The following is a 16545-nucleotide window of genomic DNA, read 5'->3' as shown; positions in this document are numbered from 1 at the left end:
GACTTCACAGAGGATTAACCAAGGAGTTATGTAAGTTACAGGTCCACACTCCACATGTTGAGGACTCCTTTCATGCTTCTTCCATGTGTGAAGCCACTGACATAACAGACACCATCTCCCTGGTCTCACTGCAGAACAACAGGTCCCACTGTCAAGACCCACACCTTGCCTGTACACTCTGAGAGGCTGGCACCACACCATGCCCTCCCTACATGGTGACACTGAGTGCTCATCACACTCTGTGGTAACAATCCGAACAGTCACTTGCTGAACACAAGACTCGAGGTAGGACATTTCACACATCGAACCTTAGATTTGCTTACAGCCGGACACATCCATTTGAAAATTTGAAAATGTGCTTTGGACAAACACCCACCTTGGATTTGTCAAATATCAGGTAATGTGCCACACATTGGGTCCCATTCCCTGCATAGACATTGTCCATGCAATCCTTTGGGACACCTACATGCAGCCATGCCCAGGAAGAAATCATACATCCAACTTCATGGATGGAGGCCACTCACATAGAGAAAATATACAGCACACTAAAACTGCACAACATGGGCACAATCCACCAACAAATGTATCATCAGCTGACCATATGGTGCTTGTGGACTCTGGGGACAGTGTTCTTGTTTCAGAAAGGATAGAGTTAATTTTCTTACACCGCTGTATTTTGGATTTAGTGTGAGAAAAATGTTAATATCACACTGATACATTGGTTGCTGCTGAGCAGTAATTACCCAAAGTCAAGGACTTTTCAGTTTCCCTGAAATGCAAGTGAGGAGGGCAGAAGAAGCAGGGAGGTAGCATGGCCAGGCCAGCTGACCCGAACTGGCCAGAGGGATATTCCGTACCACAGAGCATCCTGCTCAGTGTATGAACTGTGAGGAGCTGGTCGGGAGGCACCAATCGCTGCTGGGGGACGGGCTGGGCATCAGTCAGTGGGTGGTGGATAACTGCATTGTGCATCTCTTGTCTCTCTTGGGTTTTATTCCCCTCTCTTACCCCTTTTCATTACAGTTATTGACATCATTATTAGCGTGTTAGTAGTTAACTATTATTATATTTTATTTCGTTTCAGTTATTAAACTGCTCTTAGCCCACGGCGTTCTTTTCTTTCCGATTCTTCTCCCCACGGCGAGGGAGTGGTGCTTATCTGCCGGCTAAACCACGGCAGCCGCCAGTAGCTTGCAGCAGACACAGAGACCTGCACAGATATTCGCAGGAGAAAGATATCTCCCAAATCTGACACCAGTCTTTACGGCCACCAAGCCTGGGCTGACTCCGGGCTCAGCCTCCCCGCTCGCACGCCGGGACGCGGCGGACACGCGGGACCCGCAGGCGCCGGACACCACGGTACCTTGTTGGAGGCGGTGAGCTGCGCGCCCGAGTGCTGCACCACGAGCAGGAACTCACTGCCGTCGTCGAGGAAGCGGCTCAGCTCCGGACGGGAATGCAGCCCCGCGGCCAGGGCAGCGGCACCGCCCGCCGGGTCCAGCCCGAAGTAGTTGGCAGCCGTGGCTGAAATAAAGCGCTTCCTCCTGTCTCCCTCCCCGGCCATGGTGGCGGCACGCACCCCGCCAGGCAGGATCAAGGCGGGGGCGGATCCAGAGCGCCACGGCAGCACATGCGGGCGCTAGCGGGAAGAGACCCAAAAGGCTCACGGCGGGAAGGACGGCGGCTCGCTCCGGGGCACAGGGGGAGAGGCCCGGAGCCGTCCCGGCGTGGGGACCTGTCACTATGGTGACCGGAGATGGCGGCCCCGGCGCGCAGGCGGCCTAGCTGCGGGTGGCGCCGGACAAGGGGGCGGCGACCGACGCGCTCGGAAATCAGCGGAAGGGGGCGGGACGGGGCTGGCCCAGAGGGGCGGCGTGGAAAAGGTGCCGCGCTGCTCCTCGCACGGCAGCAGCGCACGGGAATCGCACGGGAGTCGGTTAGCTCGGTCTGCTGCCAAGCTTCCCCTGGGATCACCGAAGCAGCTCTCCTGCCACCAGCTGCGTCACGGTGTCACGGCCTCCGCAGTACTTGGAGTGTTTCCCTCGCCCCCGCCCCACTCCGCTAGGGATCCCGTGGTGCCCGCTACAGCAAGGCCAAGAAGGACTGCGGTCCCGGCCCCGGGGAGCGCTGGGATAATGCTCAGTCCGCCCACCGGGACCACAGGCTTATGGTTGCCCGTGGTTTCGCGGCCCAGTGCGGACGTAGCGATCCGCGCCCCGCTCAGCGATCCCAGCCGCTTCTCTAGAGGGTCTCTAAAAGGACGGAGCGCCTCCCGTCCCGCCCAGCGGCTGCCCTTGAGCTCGGCCACCGCTCGCGCCTCTCGGCAGGCAGCTGCCCCAGCCCCGAGCCCGCCTCCAGCGCTGACGGGACACCCAGCTCCCCCCCCGGGTGTGGGCTGTGACCGCGCGGGTTCGAAAGGACTGGAAGGGTTGGCGCTTCCCCGTTTATTCCGCTGCAAACGCCGAGCCGTAACCGGCACCGCGGCGCCTGCCCCGGCACGCGCGCGGCTCCCGCTCCAGCCGGGAAACGCGCGCGGCAGCCCCGCCCTCCCGGGGGCGGGTCCCGGCGCGGCCCCGCCCCGGCGGCGCTACCACTTCCTGCCCGGCGCCGTCTGTGTCCGGGTCGTTCTCGCCGTTCTCTCCGCAGCCGATACCGCCCGCGCTCGCTCCCGCCCCCGGCACGACACCCGCTTCTGGGAACGGAGCGGCGGGGGCGTCTGCCCGCGGCGAGCGGGGGGTGGCAGCGCCCCGTGGGGCTGGGGAGGACCGGCGGGAACGGAGTCACCTCTCGTTTCCTCACCGCCGGTCTCGGGAGGCGGCGGCGGCCAGGGGAAGCGAGCCCGGGGGGGCCTCGGCTGCGGGCCCCGGCAGCGGGGCGGCCCCGCCCCGAGGCAGGACGATGCCGGTAAAGAAGAAGAGGAAGTCCTCGGGGGCGGCGGCGGCGGACGACACCGGCCTCAAGAAATGTAAACTCGGCAGGTACCGTCTCGCGGGGCGGCGGCCGGTGCCGGCGGTCACGTCCCAGGCCGCTCCTCCGCGGGTCCCGTGCTGCAGCGGCCGTGGGGCTGCCCGGGGCGGCGGGCCGGCCGTGCGCAGCCCGGCGGGCCCCGGCAGGGCCGCGGTCGTGCCGGGGGGCGCGTCCGGTGCAGGTGCGGCGATCGCCGTGCCGGCCGCAGCGGCGGCGTGCGGCGTGGTCACGCCTCGGCGAGAAACGCCACGGAACGGCTCCCATTCCCGGCTGGCTTTGCCTTTGGCTGTGCCTCAAGGGCCAGTTCTGGCATTTGTCCCCATATTCGTTCTATCTCCGTGGGGTAGGCGGCTCTTCTCACTTTAAGGTTGCCAGTACTCAGAGTGTCTGTGCTAAATCGTCGTTTCCTCTTTTTTTCTTTTCCTTTTTTTTCTCTCTTTTTTTTTTTTTTTTTTCTTTCAGTGAATTGGAGGGATTGGTCAGCCCACTGAAAAACAGGAAAGGTTTCTCTAATAAATACAGGAGTCGGAAGCATGTTGTTCATTAACCAGTGTAAAAAGACTACTTTATGCCGTGGTACCCGAAAGTTGCTGTTAGAATGATAAACCATTAGTGCGGTGCAGCAGGAGCTTACAGTGTGGCTTCCCCGAAGTAACTGCCTGCTTCATCTATTAGACCTTGTTAAGTATGGCAGTAAAGCAGTAGTTAGACTAACGTCCTGAGGACATGAGGATACAAAGGACTTGCGAAATCCACACTACGGGAATGGCTATTGCAAAAAATTGTGGCGTATGGCTGGCCAAAGTTGAGCTTAGAAGTACCTAAGCTCTTATTTTGTTAACGACTGTTCATTTTGGGTAACCATTCCAGAGCTCACTTTTTGTGGTCGTTGATGACCTTTTAGTTTCAGTCACTTATTCATTGCCTATAAATAACTGTTCTTGTGCCAGCATTATCCTCTGTACCACTCTACTCCCTCATGGTTCTGCCTCAAAGTATATTTAGACGGAACACTTCTGTTTTCTCATACTTTACTTTGTATACTTCAAAAAACCAAGTTATTCTGGTTTGTAATACCAAGTTTCAGTTTCCTTGCTCGTCTTAGCACTTGTTTGCACGTGTTCACATTCAGTTTGTCTTTCTAGAACACTGTTCACCGAAATTTTATGATCTTAATTTCTTTTACTTAGTGTTTACATAGCTTAGGAAAAAAACCCCACAGATTCTACAGAGAGCTAGTTGTTGGGCAAAAACTATGATGTGAGAGTTCATGCTAGGTGATCAGAAAATGTTAGATACACAAGCATTTTTGGCATTATGTTCTTACACAACAAATTATTGGTAATATTCTTTAGTAAAATCAGTGATTACAAATAGATCTATGTTAATCTGGATAAAGCCAATAAGCAATAGCACACCATATGACTCTGCCTCTTTCTGGTGTCTTGTGTTCCTAATGCCAGTTGGATGGATGGATGGATGAATGTTTGTAGGACTCCTTTAATTCTACCTTTCAGCACAGAAGGCTTCTTCTTAAGAGCGTTGTGTTCTTTTCCAGTGAAGCTAAAAACAATATATGGGAGTTAAAGTTGTTCACCCCTGTCAGAATTGAACTATTCTTCTCCTGCTTGACGTTTTAATTTTAAAATTGCAATGTGGGAGCTGCATAATTTTAAATCCTCTCATATGATTAGTTCTCACCTCTCTGTTAGAAATAACCTTACCTTGTTTTAAAAGTCTATAATTTGTGTTTGAAAGGAGTATGCATTGAAAAGGTGCTGCATCTCCTTACTGACTAAAGATGCCTTTGTGTAGTCGATGTTTTTACTGGAAGAAATTCTATGCATTCTTTTAATGAATGATGAATTAGAGAATTCACTTTCTAGGCAAACTGGGTTGTGTGTTACATAATGAAGACAATGATGGGGGAAGCTCTGTGTGCTGAGCAGCTTCAGTCTTGCCACAGATTGCACACTACTATTCTGGTATAGGTACCAAATATCTATAGAATTTGTAGATGCTTAATTGCATGTCTAATGTAAACCAATTGACCAAGTTTTTTTCCCAGATTTAGATGGTTAACTATAAATAGCCTGACTTTTAAATATGCCAAACTCTGCAGCTTCTGTTGACCTTAATGGGATCTGTGCATGTTCAGCACTCTTGAAAATCAAGCTGCTTATTAGAGACCTATGTTAAATGCCTGTGTGTATAAATAAAAGTAGATAATAAGGCATTTGAATTACTGAGGAGTGATATTTTGGCCATCTGTGTGAGGTTTTTTTTTGTTTAATATCTCCAAGATAACAGTACTTCTGTATTTCAGAAAAAGTAATAGTTGCAATAAATAGAGCTAAGAGATGGTTGTAATCTCAAGGTAATTTTATGTTCCAACAGGAGTTGAGGATGACACAGTTGCCTTTTATGAAATTCAGCATAACTCTAGATGCACACTGACGTCATGAAACAATTTAAATGTATTCATAATAAATATTGTGTAATTTAATTTTTCCTGGTTTTCACATGTCTCAATAAAATAACTGTTCATCCCTGTGTTTCTATTTGCTACTGCAGATCGCAAGCATCTGGTAAAGTAATAAGTGGAGAGGAACATTTTTCAAGCAAAAAGTGCCTGGCTTGGTTTTATGAATATGCAGGTAATATGCAATGCATTCATGTTTGAAACTATATGATTTTGTTTTAAATAAAGCAATACATAAAATACTACTTGCATTTTGCTTTTTGTATGCTGATATAGACATAAAATATGTCAGTATTTGCTTCCTTATAATATGCACTTGAATTAGGATAGCTTTTATTATTACCTTCTTGGCATTTGTTCTTTTTTACTTATTTTTGTAACTTTAAAATAAAATTACAGATATTGAGCAGTACAATGTTAAGCCAGGATATACTGACTGATTCATTTCTTGCTTTGAAATTGTCAAGTAGAAGTGAGGACATTGCGAGATAATTCAGATTGATGCTTATGTGTCTAACTATATCTTCTTTGTGATAATATTGGAAGATTAATGATATAGGTCATGATTTAAGCGCCTTGGATTTCTGTTTTACAAAATAAAAATAGAGATTTACACTGGTTTTCTATCTGAGAATTGTACTAACATTGTTTATGTTAGTACATAAACAATGTACTACCAGTGTTTCATTCCAGAAGTATTTGAAGTAACCTCTTTCAAATAACTCACAGTTGCCATAGAATAGCTGCTTTAAATGAATATGCAGTGAATTTTGCAGAATTTATTACAATATTGCTGCTATTTATTTACCAATTATATGGTTTCTGAACTCAGGATTTCTGAATTGTTATTAATTTCTTGTCTAGTCACTACTTAAAGTCCATCATAACTGATTGGTGATTAGAACACCTTAATTGCCAGATCTTAGTGTGGAGAGAGTTGCTGATTTATCTGCCAGCAATTGGTTTGAGTATATTTATCAGGACTGATGTTTTCCTTGCAGTCCTTTTATACCAATGAAGTACTTTTTTTTTTTTTTTTTTTTTTTTTTTTTTTTTTTTTTTAATAGTAATCTGCTCTCTACATTAGGTTTGAGGCATACCCTTTTGGAGTAGAGTCTTTTCTAGGGAAATAAGAATTCAAAGTTAAGTTGCTTGTGATAGATTTGTTTGCACATTCTTCAGAATTAATATCTGTAAATTTTGGCTTCGTTATTGAGTCAAGAATTGAATGTAGGAGGTTATACTTTTAGTTAACCAGCAATCAAAAAATGCCACATTTCCAGCACGAGCTAGAATTCCAGTTAAATTATATACAATAGAAGGTTAAATGGTTCCATTATAAGATAAAACTATGCACACACATGTGAGTGTATGAGTTTTATGTATGATTTCTGGACCAGAAACACTCATTTGAGCTTTTACTTGTCATTACCAGTGAACCCTTGTATGTGTTTTTCTCTTCATAACTTGCCTTTTTTTTTAAAGAATTTTCTATCTAACACTGTTTGGCCTTGCTTACCTAGGCAAAATGTCCTTTGCAATATTTTTCAGGAGGTAGGGATTCATGACGTTAACTGTCAGTTGGATTTTTGAATGGCAAAAGTAGCCATTCTCAATAGGTTTTATTGTCAATAGGTTTTATTGACAATTCTTATCTCACACCGAGTAGTTACTCAAAGCACATTATCCGAACTCTCTTTAAGAGGCTTCTGCTTACACTGTCAGCAGATAAAGTGGAGACACATTCATCAAGGACTCTGCCTATTATAAGTAGCAAAATTTGCCAAAAAGTTGTGAGGTGGTATGTTGTTTTGGAAGCTAAAACCTTTGCGTTTTACATTAGTTCATACTTACTAAATGTTAATGTAATGATCCAGGACACATTAAAATACTGTGTTGACAGGCCTTTTAATAATATTTGGCTGCCCAGTAGGAGTAATTTTAGGAAACTTAGTCAAAATAACTGAAGCCAGAGAGATAAGAGGAACAAAACACACTGGAGTGCGTGTCCGTATGCACTCTTTAAAGGCACTATTTTGCTGCGTTTTAGGGACTTCCCTGTTAAAACGGAGAAATGACAGCCTAACACTAACTGTTGTGGTTCTAATCAATTTGTTTTCATTGCAGCCTTGAACCTTTTTTTTTGCTTTGTATATGGCTAACATGCTCAGCATTTCTACAATTTATTGTTCTCACTTTGTTTATTTTACTCAGCATTTTAAAACTCACCTTACATTATTTGCAGATTCACCCTCTGTGTTACTGTAAACCCATAATGTTAGCATCATCGAAAGACTAATATCTGTAGTGGTAGCTCAGACAGATTTAGATTTGTTGTTGATAAAATAATTTTTTGGAGAACATTATTCATAAAGTAACTTCAGCAGAGAGTAGCAGTACCCAAATTGTCTTAAAAAAATTGACTGCCCCAGTTATTGGAGTTGAGCTGCATCAATAGGAAGCTCAATGGAGTTTTTTGAGAACTCGGATACAAAACTAAAATGGCTCTAAAATCTGCTGTCATAGGGAGGCAGTGCACAGAACAAACATGGTGTAGCACATACATGTCTATACAACTGCACTTGATAGAAAAGGTCTTGCTTAAAAGCTACTTAATAGTGTAATTGAATGTTTTTAGAAATACTTTGGGTGCATTATAGCCTAATTATTGTTCACAAACTTTATGAGCAGTGAATGTTACTTGATTTCACTCTGGTGTGGTTTTTGCTTTGAAGGTCCTGATGAAGTTGTAGGCCCTGAAGGAATGGAAAAATTCTGTGAAGACATCGGTGTTGAACCTGAAAATGTAAGTTTCTTTCGTGGTGCTAATAACACCTAAGGGGATATTTGATATGGTTAAATTCTGTGTAAAACTATTAACTCTACTAAGCAGAGAGTTTTTCATCTTCCTGCTTGTAGGAGTTGTTCTAAGATATTTCAGCTGAGTGCATCAGTTATACTTGGCTGGTGTGTGAGGTTTTTTTGGGTGGGTTTATTATAGTACTACTTAATTTTCAAAAATTGAAATTGAGGAAAAAATTGCATGTAGCTGAATTTTTTAATGGTAACAAATATTAAGACCAAGTACGTACCACGACTGCTAGAATGTTTGAATGCTTTAGAGGTTTGTTCTTGGACATTAGTAAATCAGCCTTTTCTTACATACTGACTCCTTTTCCTCGCCTTACTTTTATTTTGTTTCCCCTAGATTATTATGTTAGTTTTAGCCTGGAAACTAGAGGCTGAAAGCATGGGATTTTTTACCAAGGAAGAATGGTTAAAAGGAATGACCTCATTACAGTAAGAGTGTTTTTGCATATCTAATAGAATGTTCTAATTTTATGATTGTACCTATAACTTAACTTATTCTTGTTCTGTTTCATGTATGTTTGAAATAAGACACAAAAAAAGCTGGCTTTTAGTTCTTGTTTTGGTCCACAACTGCAAAATTAATCTGAGAAGTTCACTCAAAGGATTAAGTTATTGTCTAAAGCTAGTTAAGTCATGTTTTGGTGGCTTTTTTTTCTTGCAACAATGTGTTAAAGTACCATTCTAGTTAGCAGACATAAATAAGTAGATCTGGAGACGCACATAAGCATATCTCAGCTTTTGGAAAGATTTTACTGGTTTCTGAGCTTTATAGATAAGGACTGCATGGATAGCTATTTTGGCTATTGGTGTTATTTATTAGATGCACATCAGAAGCCATGCTTAATGCTTAGGTTAATTTATAAATTGAAAAGGTGTTATTTAACTTCTTGCTCTTTGTGTTTGCATTTGAATTTTTGATTAGTTAATGCTCTGCCTAAAGAGATTACTTTAATGTAAGAAACAATCAGCTTTTTGTGAGGCTTAAGTAATTTCTTACTTTTTGTTCGTTCTTTGTATAACTAGGGTTATGTATGTCTTTGTATAACTAGGTACTTATGGTACCCTAGTGTTTTAAGGTGTCTTGTTACAACACTGTATTTAATATTACAAGTAGGAAACTACTATTGCAGCTAGAGCACAGTGCCCTGTCAGTTGTGGATTGGTTTGGGAAATTGTATCAGGTATATACCCTCTGGTTACTCAAAACTATGGAGTAAGTGACTCCAGACTGGCTCTTAACTCTTTGTTGATTTGGGATCAGACTTCTGACAGATGCCTTGATTATTTTGTGACTATCACCAGAAGTTAAATTAGGAGCTGGAATGATTAAATTGCCTGAAATTCAGGATGACAGATTAATTCTGGGTGCATGATTTTTCAGATGCTGTGAATGGGGGTATTGGTCACTTATTTGAATTTTTATGCCCAAATAGAAGCTTTCAAGAGTTAGCTAATCTCACAGAATGCAGGCACAGAGATGTATGAAATCAGGCACCATTCAGAGCTGATGTTTTAGACTTTGTTTCTAATAATTTGCTGACTGGAAATCTTCTGGTTCTTTTCAGAATAGAGCTGGTTGTGCTATAGTCTAAATGTGTTTAATACTGAAAATAGGGTGATGCTGTGCTTTTTCATAGAAACAACCTTCTGGTGAGAGCACTTGCCTAAGCCTAAAGCAGTTGATGTGTGTATTTTGCTTCCCCTGTTGCACTCTAAAAAGCTGACTAAGCAGCTGGGTGAAGCAGAGATACTCACATAGCACAGCTCAAGATCCATTGGCTAAAAAATACGTGCAGGTTTTGGCTGGGAGTGAGCAAGCAGCTCTGTGATGTTTAGCTACCATCTGGGGTTAAACATGATGAAAGAAAATACAAACCTGTAGACTTGTGCTGTTGTTGCTTACTAGGAAGGGAGGATCATATTATGGGATTCCATCTGGAATGGGGTTATCTATTTTCTCTTGAAAGGTTTGACAGAAGTTTGAAGGAAAAAGGTTTTACACTTAAAACAGTAAAATATTACCGCATGCTTACACAGCTTATTTCTTTTCTTTGTAATTTTTGCATGAAGAAATGAGATTGAAATGCATTAAAACCCTAGAGTGTATTCTACTCTAGTATAGTCTACTGCATAGACTTCTGTATAGAATCTTTATTTCATGTGAAATGTTACACAAGATAATTGCATGGGCAGTGCTGGGTGGGATTCAGCTCAATAGTAAGATACCTAAATGTTTGGTTTAGATGCAAGAGCTGGATTTCTTAAACTCTTATTGCAATCTTTGGAGATCCAGGCAATGTAATGGAGCCTGGGGAAGTATCCAGTTTGCCCTAAGACCTAATGACTGGCCACCTGAATTGCTCAGAGGTTGCTTGGCTAGTCCTCTATGAATTGCAATACCTGAAGCTTAGGACGTCTCCAATCTACAGTTAGATGGCAGCATTTGGTTGCCTCAGTCTTGAAGTGATGTTCTCTCTGCATATTGTTTCATAATAACACTGAAGTTTGCTGTTTAGAGATGAGAAAAATAATTGTGTGGTGAGGTAGATACTGTCAAAATGAAGGTAAATTCAACCCTAAATAGCATCTTATGAGACCAAAGCAACTTAGGCTGGGAGGTTTACAGTATGTTGTGTAGGTGGGGTGAATTCTGCCCCATATGTGTGTGTGTGCATATACATATATATGTATGGATATATGCAAGCTCTCTTTGTAGCAGAGAGAATCAAGTACCTCTGCTAGGCCAATTATTTCATCCTTATTAGGATGAAATGTATAGACTAACATTAAATGCTTTTGGTCTAATGTTTGTATACATCTTACTGACTTTTCTTTTTAGTAAAAGACAAGTATATGTGAATAGCTATGAAATGTAAAACATTGAAATATCTGAGTAGGAGTTAATGAATCATCACTTTGTGTTAGCTATGCCTCAGATGGTCTCTCTATCTCAACAGAAATTAAAACACATTCACTTTGTGGTGCTAATTTGAGTTTTGTTAAAAGTGTGACATAGGGATGAGAAGAGAATGTAGTAAGCTAATGTCTGATTTTGTTGATCTTGAGGTAATACTATTCAGTGCCGTCTTTCAGTAAAGACAGTTTGAGAAATTGCATCTTTTTCTAGTGTCTGTACAGGAGTTCAGTGTTAATTCACTTGTGCTAATTAGGAGGTTGTTCTGGTTATTAGGAAGGTTATTCCAAGTATGGGTGACCTCAGTCATCTGTTTTATGGTGCAGTCACACAGGCAGCTGTACCTCTGTAAAAGAGGAGTTTGACAGCTCCTTGCCTCATTTTGGGAGGAAAGTCAGTGGCTCGGTAGAGAAGTGCCCTAAACAGCTTTAACAGAAAAATGTCTGTGTGTTGAGGTCCAGAGGTTGGTGCTGGTCTGAGCATGATCCATTTGGCTTTTTGGTTATAAAGGCACTAATAATAAATTGCTTAGAGGTCATGACATTTAATAATTGCTCATTTTCATACCAGTGTTTTCAAAAGAATCAGTTGTGTATTAAAATACACATAGCCAATAGTATAGTAAGACAATAGCTGGCATTTTACTTTACACTTATATTTATGATTGTTTGAACAGTTTTAACAAAGTACTTTGCAAGAAATTTAAACATACTGAAATTTATGTTTACCCATGATATGGTAAATAATCTGTCAAATTATATTTAACAATGTGTTGTAAACCCACTATAAATATTTCATATGTCACTAGTACACTAAAAACTTGAGCATTTAGGTAGATTAAATAGGCAGATTTGTCCTCAAATGTGTAGAACATTCTGGTAGAAGTATGAAGCTTTGAACATAGAAGAGATAGGCATCATGTTTTTTATTCATTTCTAGCGTAGCGTAATGCTGTTTTAAGGGTTAAATAGTAGAATACAGACCAATTAAATTGCTGAAGACAAAAAAAGTAATTTTATTTTTAGTTAAATTTACTAAAGCTCATTTAACAAGAGTTCTTTTCAATTTGTTGTGGTTTGTCACAGAATATACTAGTTGTCATCTGAATATGTAGCCTAATTAGCTAATAGTTTTATTTATTTAGCACCAGTGTTGGCTTGGACCCAGTGCTGCTTTAGGTAGATGCTGCTAGAGATAAGAAATAATCAAAGGTTGTACCAGTTGGAATTGCTACATTTCTCTTGTCACAGTCTGAGAGACAGACTGACAGACAGACAGCTGTGCACACACAGGCTGGCAGGAGGAACAGGAAGTATCAGCTGTGGGCAAAGTACAGCATCAAAGCTCAGCATCTCAGCAGCCCTTGCTTGGGGCCTGTGTGACAAGTCCATGTGGAGCTGTTAGAGGTGCAGATGTATTCTCTGAGAGGCAGGCTGCTAAAAGGGGGACATGTGACCAAAGGAAGTATTTATGTACAGCTGCATTTCTGAAAGTATGCTTCTTCATGAAGGATACAAGGCAAGGTAGAATTTTTAATTTATTCTTTTTTAGTCATGGCAGCTTTTTTATAAGAACAGAATGTCCTGTTACAACTGTTCTATTGAGTGAGTATTTTCTGGAGGATTAGCAAAGTTAAATTGCATTCTCCCTTGCCATTGTTGGTGAATCTGACCCATTTTCGATTTCCTTGCTGAGTAAAGTACAAGGAGATACTTCTGCCAAAGGGTTATTTTTGCCAAAGCTTTATCCTGTTGACTAGTGGACCTGTATGTTCTCATACAGCCTTTGATTTTTTCAGTTGAATAGCTACTGACTAATTCAGGTGATTAAGGTTTTATCAGAGCTTGCATTTATCAGTCACAAAACATGAGCAGACTAGTATGTTTTGCAGAGTGCCTGCTCAATCCTGCCATTTGTAAACACACACTTCAAAACTATATGTTTAGGGTTTGCATTTTCCCATTATTTACAGCTGGATTTTACCCCTTAATGCCCACTGAATTATGTTATCTTCAAACATTCATAGTGGTTGGAAGATAAGATACTGCTGGGTATGAATATAGATTACAGAGTTTGGAATTAAAAGACTATTATTTGAGATGTGAAGCATGCCCTTTGTGATATGTTGCTGATATATTTGAAACAAAAAACTTGCTTACAGAAGCCAGCATTCATCATTTCAAGAAGCTGCAAATATTGAGTATATTCAAGATTCTTCATGTCAGTTTCACAGTATTACTCCTGTTTATCTAATGATTGCGTTTTGGTAATTCCAATTTTTTATGTTTGCTGACATTTTTTTTGTTGCCTAATGTTGTGTTTTGAACTCCTAATGTTTTGGGGTTTTTTTGTTGTTTTTTTTTTAAGGTGTGACTGTACAGAAAAATTACAGAGTAAATTTGACTTCTTACGGTCACAGTTGAATGACATTTCATCCTTTAAGAATATCTACAGATACGCCTTTGATTTTGCAAGGGTAAGACTGCTGAAATGTTAGGAAAGTTCTTACTTTTATTTATTCAACAAGCTTGTACTTGATTGGTTTCTGTGGTTTCTTTGTTCAACCTTAGGAAAAAGACCAGAGAAGTCTTGATATTGATACTGCGAAGTCCATGTTAGCTCTTCTGCTCGGAAGAACTTGGCCACTGTTTTCAGTATTTTATCAATACCTGGAGGTACAAGTTTCCTTGACTTTGTGAATGTTGGCATAGTAGTTTAACTGCTCTGTGAGAATATTGTGGTTTTTTAACTCAAGAATGTATCCATATTGCTCCCTTTCCCTTGCTCAATGTGCTTATGAAACAGTGATGTTCTTGTATGCATCACAGATCCTTATCTTCCTCCCTGTGCCCCCGACCCTTTTCTTATCAAAGGCAACTAAAATTCCATCTTGGTTTTACTGTAAATATAAATTTGAAAGTAAGTAGCAGAGCCCCACTAGTCTCTTCAGCTGCATCTGCACTGCATTTGAAGTTTGCTTTGTGCAGATACAGTGTGAAGGTACCTTGATTTCTGGCCCTCTGGAAGATTTTGGTCAGCTCAGCTGCAAGTGACTGATTAAAGTGAGCAGGTGTATAGGTTGTGGAACACATAGGGCTTGATACTATTCCCTAGCTTCAAAACAGTACTAACACTGCAAAGTAGATGTCCTTATGATCATAATGTATTATACCCTGGAGAAAAGATTTTTTTTTTTTTTTAATCATTCTGGAAATACATCTGAGCTAGATATGCCCCACTTCAGGGCAAGGCAAAAATATACCAGTTTTTGAAGCTTAGAATGGTGACTTACTGATTTCCAGGCTTTGGGGAATTTGATTCTGCTCTGATCTTCCAAGAAATCCTTTTATGTTGTTTCATAATTACAAAATATGTTCATGTGTAGTATTTTTAAAAATGGAAAATCAGTTAAGATATAGCCATTGTTACCCATTAAATAGTTTGTTAGGAACTCATTGAAGATAAGATACATGTGATACAGGAGTACCAAATGACACTTGACATTTTAATATTTTGAAATTTACTTTTCCTAGCAATCGAAGTATAGAGTTATGAATAAGGATCAGTGGTACAATGTACTAGAGTTCAGCAGGACTGTCCATGCAGATCTTAGCAACTATGATGAAGATGGTGCATGTAAGTATTCTTAATGTTTTGCTTAGTCAAATATTAGCAGAGAATTTTAAAATTGCATAAAACAAATTTCTATAACAGAAACAATACTGTAAGGTGTAATTTTTTTCCAAAAATGAATAGAAAAACAGCCCTGATAACCATCCATCTTCAAGCTGCAGATATTAATTTTTCCTAATTGTTTGACAGGGGTTAGGTATGTAAATAGTATGATGGTTTACTTGAGCCAGCTTGTATTCAGTGAGAATCTAGCGAAGGTGCTTGCTGCATGCCACTGTAGACTTGCAAGTAGAATTATAAACAGCAAACTCTTATTTTCTACTAGTATATAATAAACCGTAGCTCAGCAATTTGTACCTGCTTGTACTTGGGGCTGAACTTTCCACCTGACTGCTACTCAGTAATGCCGTGACTGAATTGCCTAAGTCTCGTTTTGGTCCACATTATAATTATTCACAATTTTGAAAACTTTGGGAAGAAGGAATTAGTTGTGCTGATTTACAAGATTTATAAGATTATTTTTATGCTTTCCATTCAGTTCACTCCACCTGTCAGATATCAGGAACAATTTTTTCCATAAAGTGGGTTTTTTTGCACTTTTTATCATCCTTGGATTGGAATGATTCTACTAATCTGAGTGTTTTACCATGGGATTGCCATGGATGTTTCCTAGAACAGTAGTTTTAACCCGCATACTTAAAACGAAGGTGTTGGAAAGACATTGCCAATTATAACTCCAAGTTCTGTCCATTTGCAGGGCCCGTACTTCTGGATGAATTTGTTGAATGGCAGAAAGTTCGTCAAGCGTCATAGCAAGAATTCAAAAGAAAATGCAAAAGTTTTTTTTTGGTGCCCGCCTGTACACAAAGTAATGAGAAAAACAAAGGATTGCATTTTCATTCATAAGAAAGACTTTACAGTAATTTTTTTTTCCTTTTTTAAGGAGACTTTCTTGTTACATGTGATATGGGCATTGAACCACACCTCTTCTGAGACTGAAAGTTGGATTTCTTGTTTTGAGTCTTATGTTTATAGCATTTATTTCAGAACAATAAAGATTCAGATTTGTGACAAAGGCCTAAAAGTGAAGGATGTCCCTTGAATGTGAGTGTGGTGTCTATTTTTAAAACCAAATCTATAAGATATCTTTCTCAGAAGTGCCCTTTGCTATGAATTTTTGAAGACCTTAAAATGCTTAATTGGCGCTGTTGCTTGCTGTCAGTGTGATTGTCTGTGTGGCAGATGTTAGAAAGAATGACTGATTTGGGAAGCCCTGGGTGGGAATGTGCTGATTTGAGTAGTAAAGTATTGGTCATGGGTTGTGCCACAGTTTTCAGCTCCTCTTGGAGATTAAGGCCTTAAACTCCTGCTATTGTTTTTTTTTTCTTTGTTTATTCCCCATCCGGTGGCATTTGATGGCAGGCCCTTTCAAAGTAGTAAGGTGTAGAGCAAATGGCTCTGTGTGCAGAGTTGGCTGAAAACTAGTTTCCTGTACTTCAGATGCTGAACACAGATACTCTTTGGTACAGTAAGGCAGCTTCAGATTTTTACTGCTATTTAGGCTTTTTGGATTGCTTTGTACAAGTGCAATTTATATTTTAAAAGGGAAAACTGGGAAGACTTGGTTTCAAGCTTTTCTTCTTACATGTTTTAGACTGGAGGCACTCATAACATGACT

At 41.1% G+C, this 16545-nt stretch overlaps 2 protein-coding genes across 4 annotated transcripts in view; one reads left to right on the top strand and one right to left on the bottom strand.

The window, feature by feature from the left end:
- DYNC2H1 (dynein cytoplasmic 2 heavy chain 1) overlaps positions 1-1788 on the bottom strand; it is a 144033-nt gene extending 142245 nt beyond the window's left edge. For 2 of the 3 annotated variants that reach the window (XM_038129614.1, XM_038129624.1), the window contains exon 1: positions 1364-1788. In XM_038129614.1, the coding sequence (XP_037985542.1) occupies positions 1364-1564 (201 nt within the window). In that variant the 5' untranslated portion in view covers positions 1565-1788. The remainder of the gene's footprint in view (positions 1-1363) is intronic. The other variant, XM_038129603.1, reaches the window with a different exon arrangement.
- An 837-nt stretch (positions 1789-2625) lies between these two features.
- DCUN1D5 (defective in cullin neddylation 1 domain containing 5) lies at positions 2626-15951 on the top strand. Its single transcript, XM_038129641.1, has 8 exons — positions 2626-2978; positions 5542-5624; positions 8185-8255; positions 8658-8749; positions 13602-13710; positions 13805-13909; positions 14768-14870; positions 15625-15951. The coding sequence occupies exons 1-8, from the start codon at positions 2899-2901 to the stop codon at positions 15678-15680; spliced, it is 699 nt and encodes a 232-aa protein (XP_037985569.1). The 5' UTR covers positions 2626-2898; the 3' UTR covers positions 15681-15951.
- The last annotated feature ends 594 nt before the right edge of the window (positions 15952-16545 follow it).

This window comes from Motacilla alba, chromosome 1 (assembly GCF_015832195.1).
Source record: "Motacilla alba alba isolate MOTALB_02 chromosome 1, Motacilla_alba_V1.0_pri, whole genome shotgun sequence".
NCBI classification, from domain to species: domain Eukaryota; kingdom Metazoa; phylum Chordata; class Aves; order Passeriformes; family Motacillidae; genus Motacilla; species Motacilla alba.
Note: the sequence above shows the minus strand (reverse complement) of the source record. Positions and strands in the feature narration are given on the sequence as shown.

Bases quoted from the DNA above. Each gene is read 5' to 3' on its own strand.
- DCUN1D5 (XM_038129641.1), top strand. From the start codon at position 2,899: ATGCCGGTAAAGAAGAAGAGGAAGTCCTCGGGGGCGGCGGCGGCGGAC. The intron at 5,625-8,184 runs GTAATATGCAAT...TTTGCTTTGAAG, and splicing joins TTGGTTTTATGAATATGCAG to GTCCTGATGAAGTTGTAGGC. The intron at 8,750-13,601 runs GTAAGAGTGTTT...TTTTTTTTTAAG, and splicing joins AAAGGAATGACCTCATTACA to GTGTGACTGTACAGAAAAAT.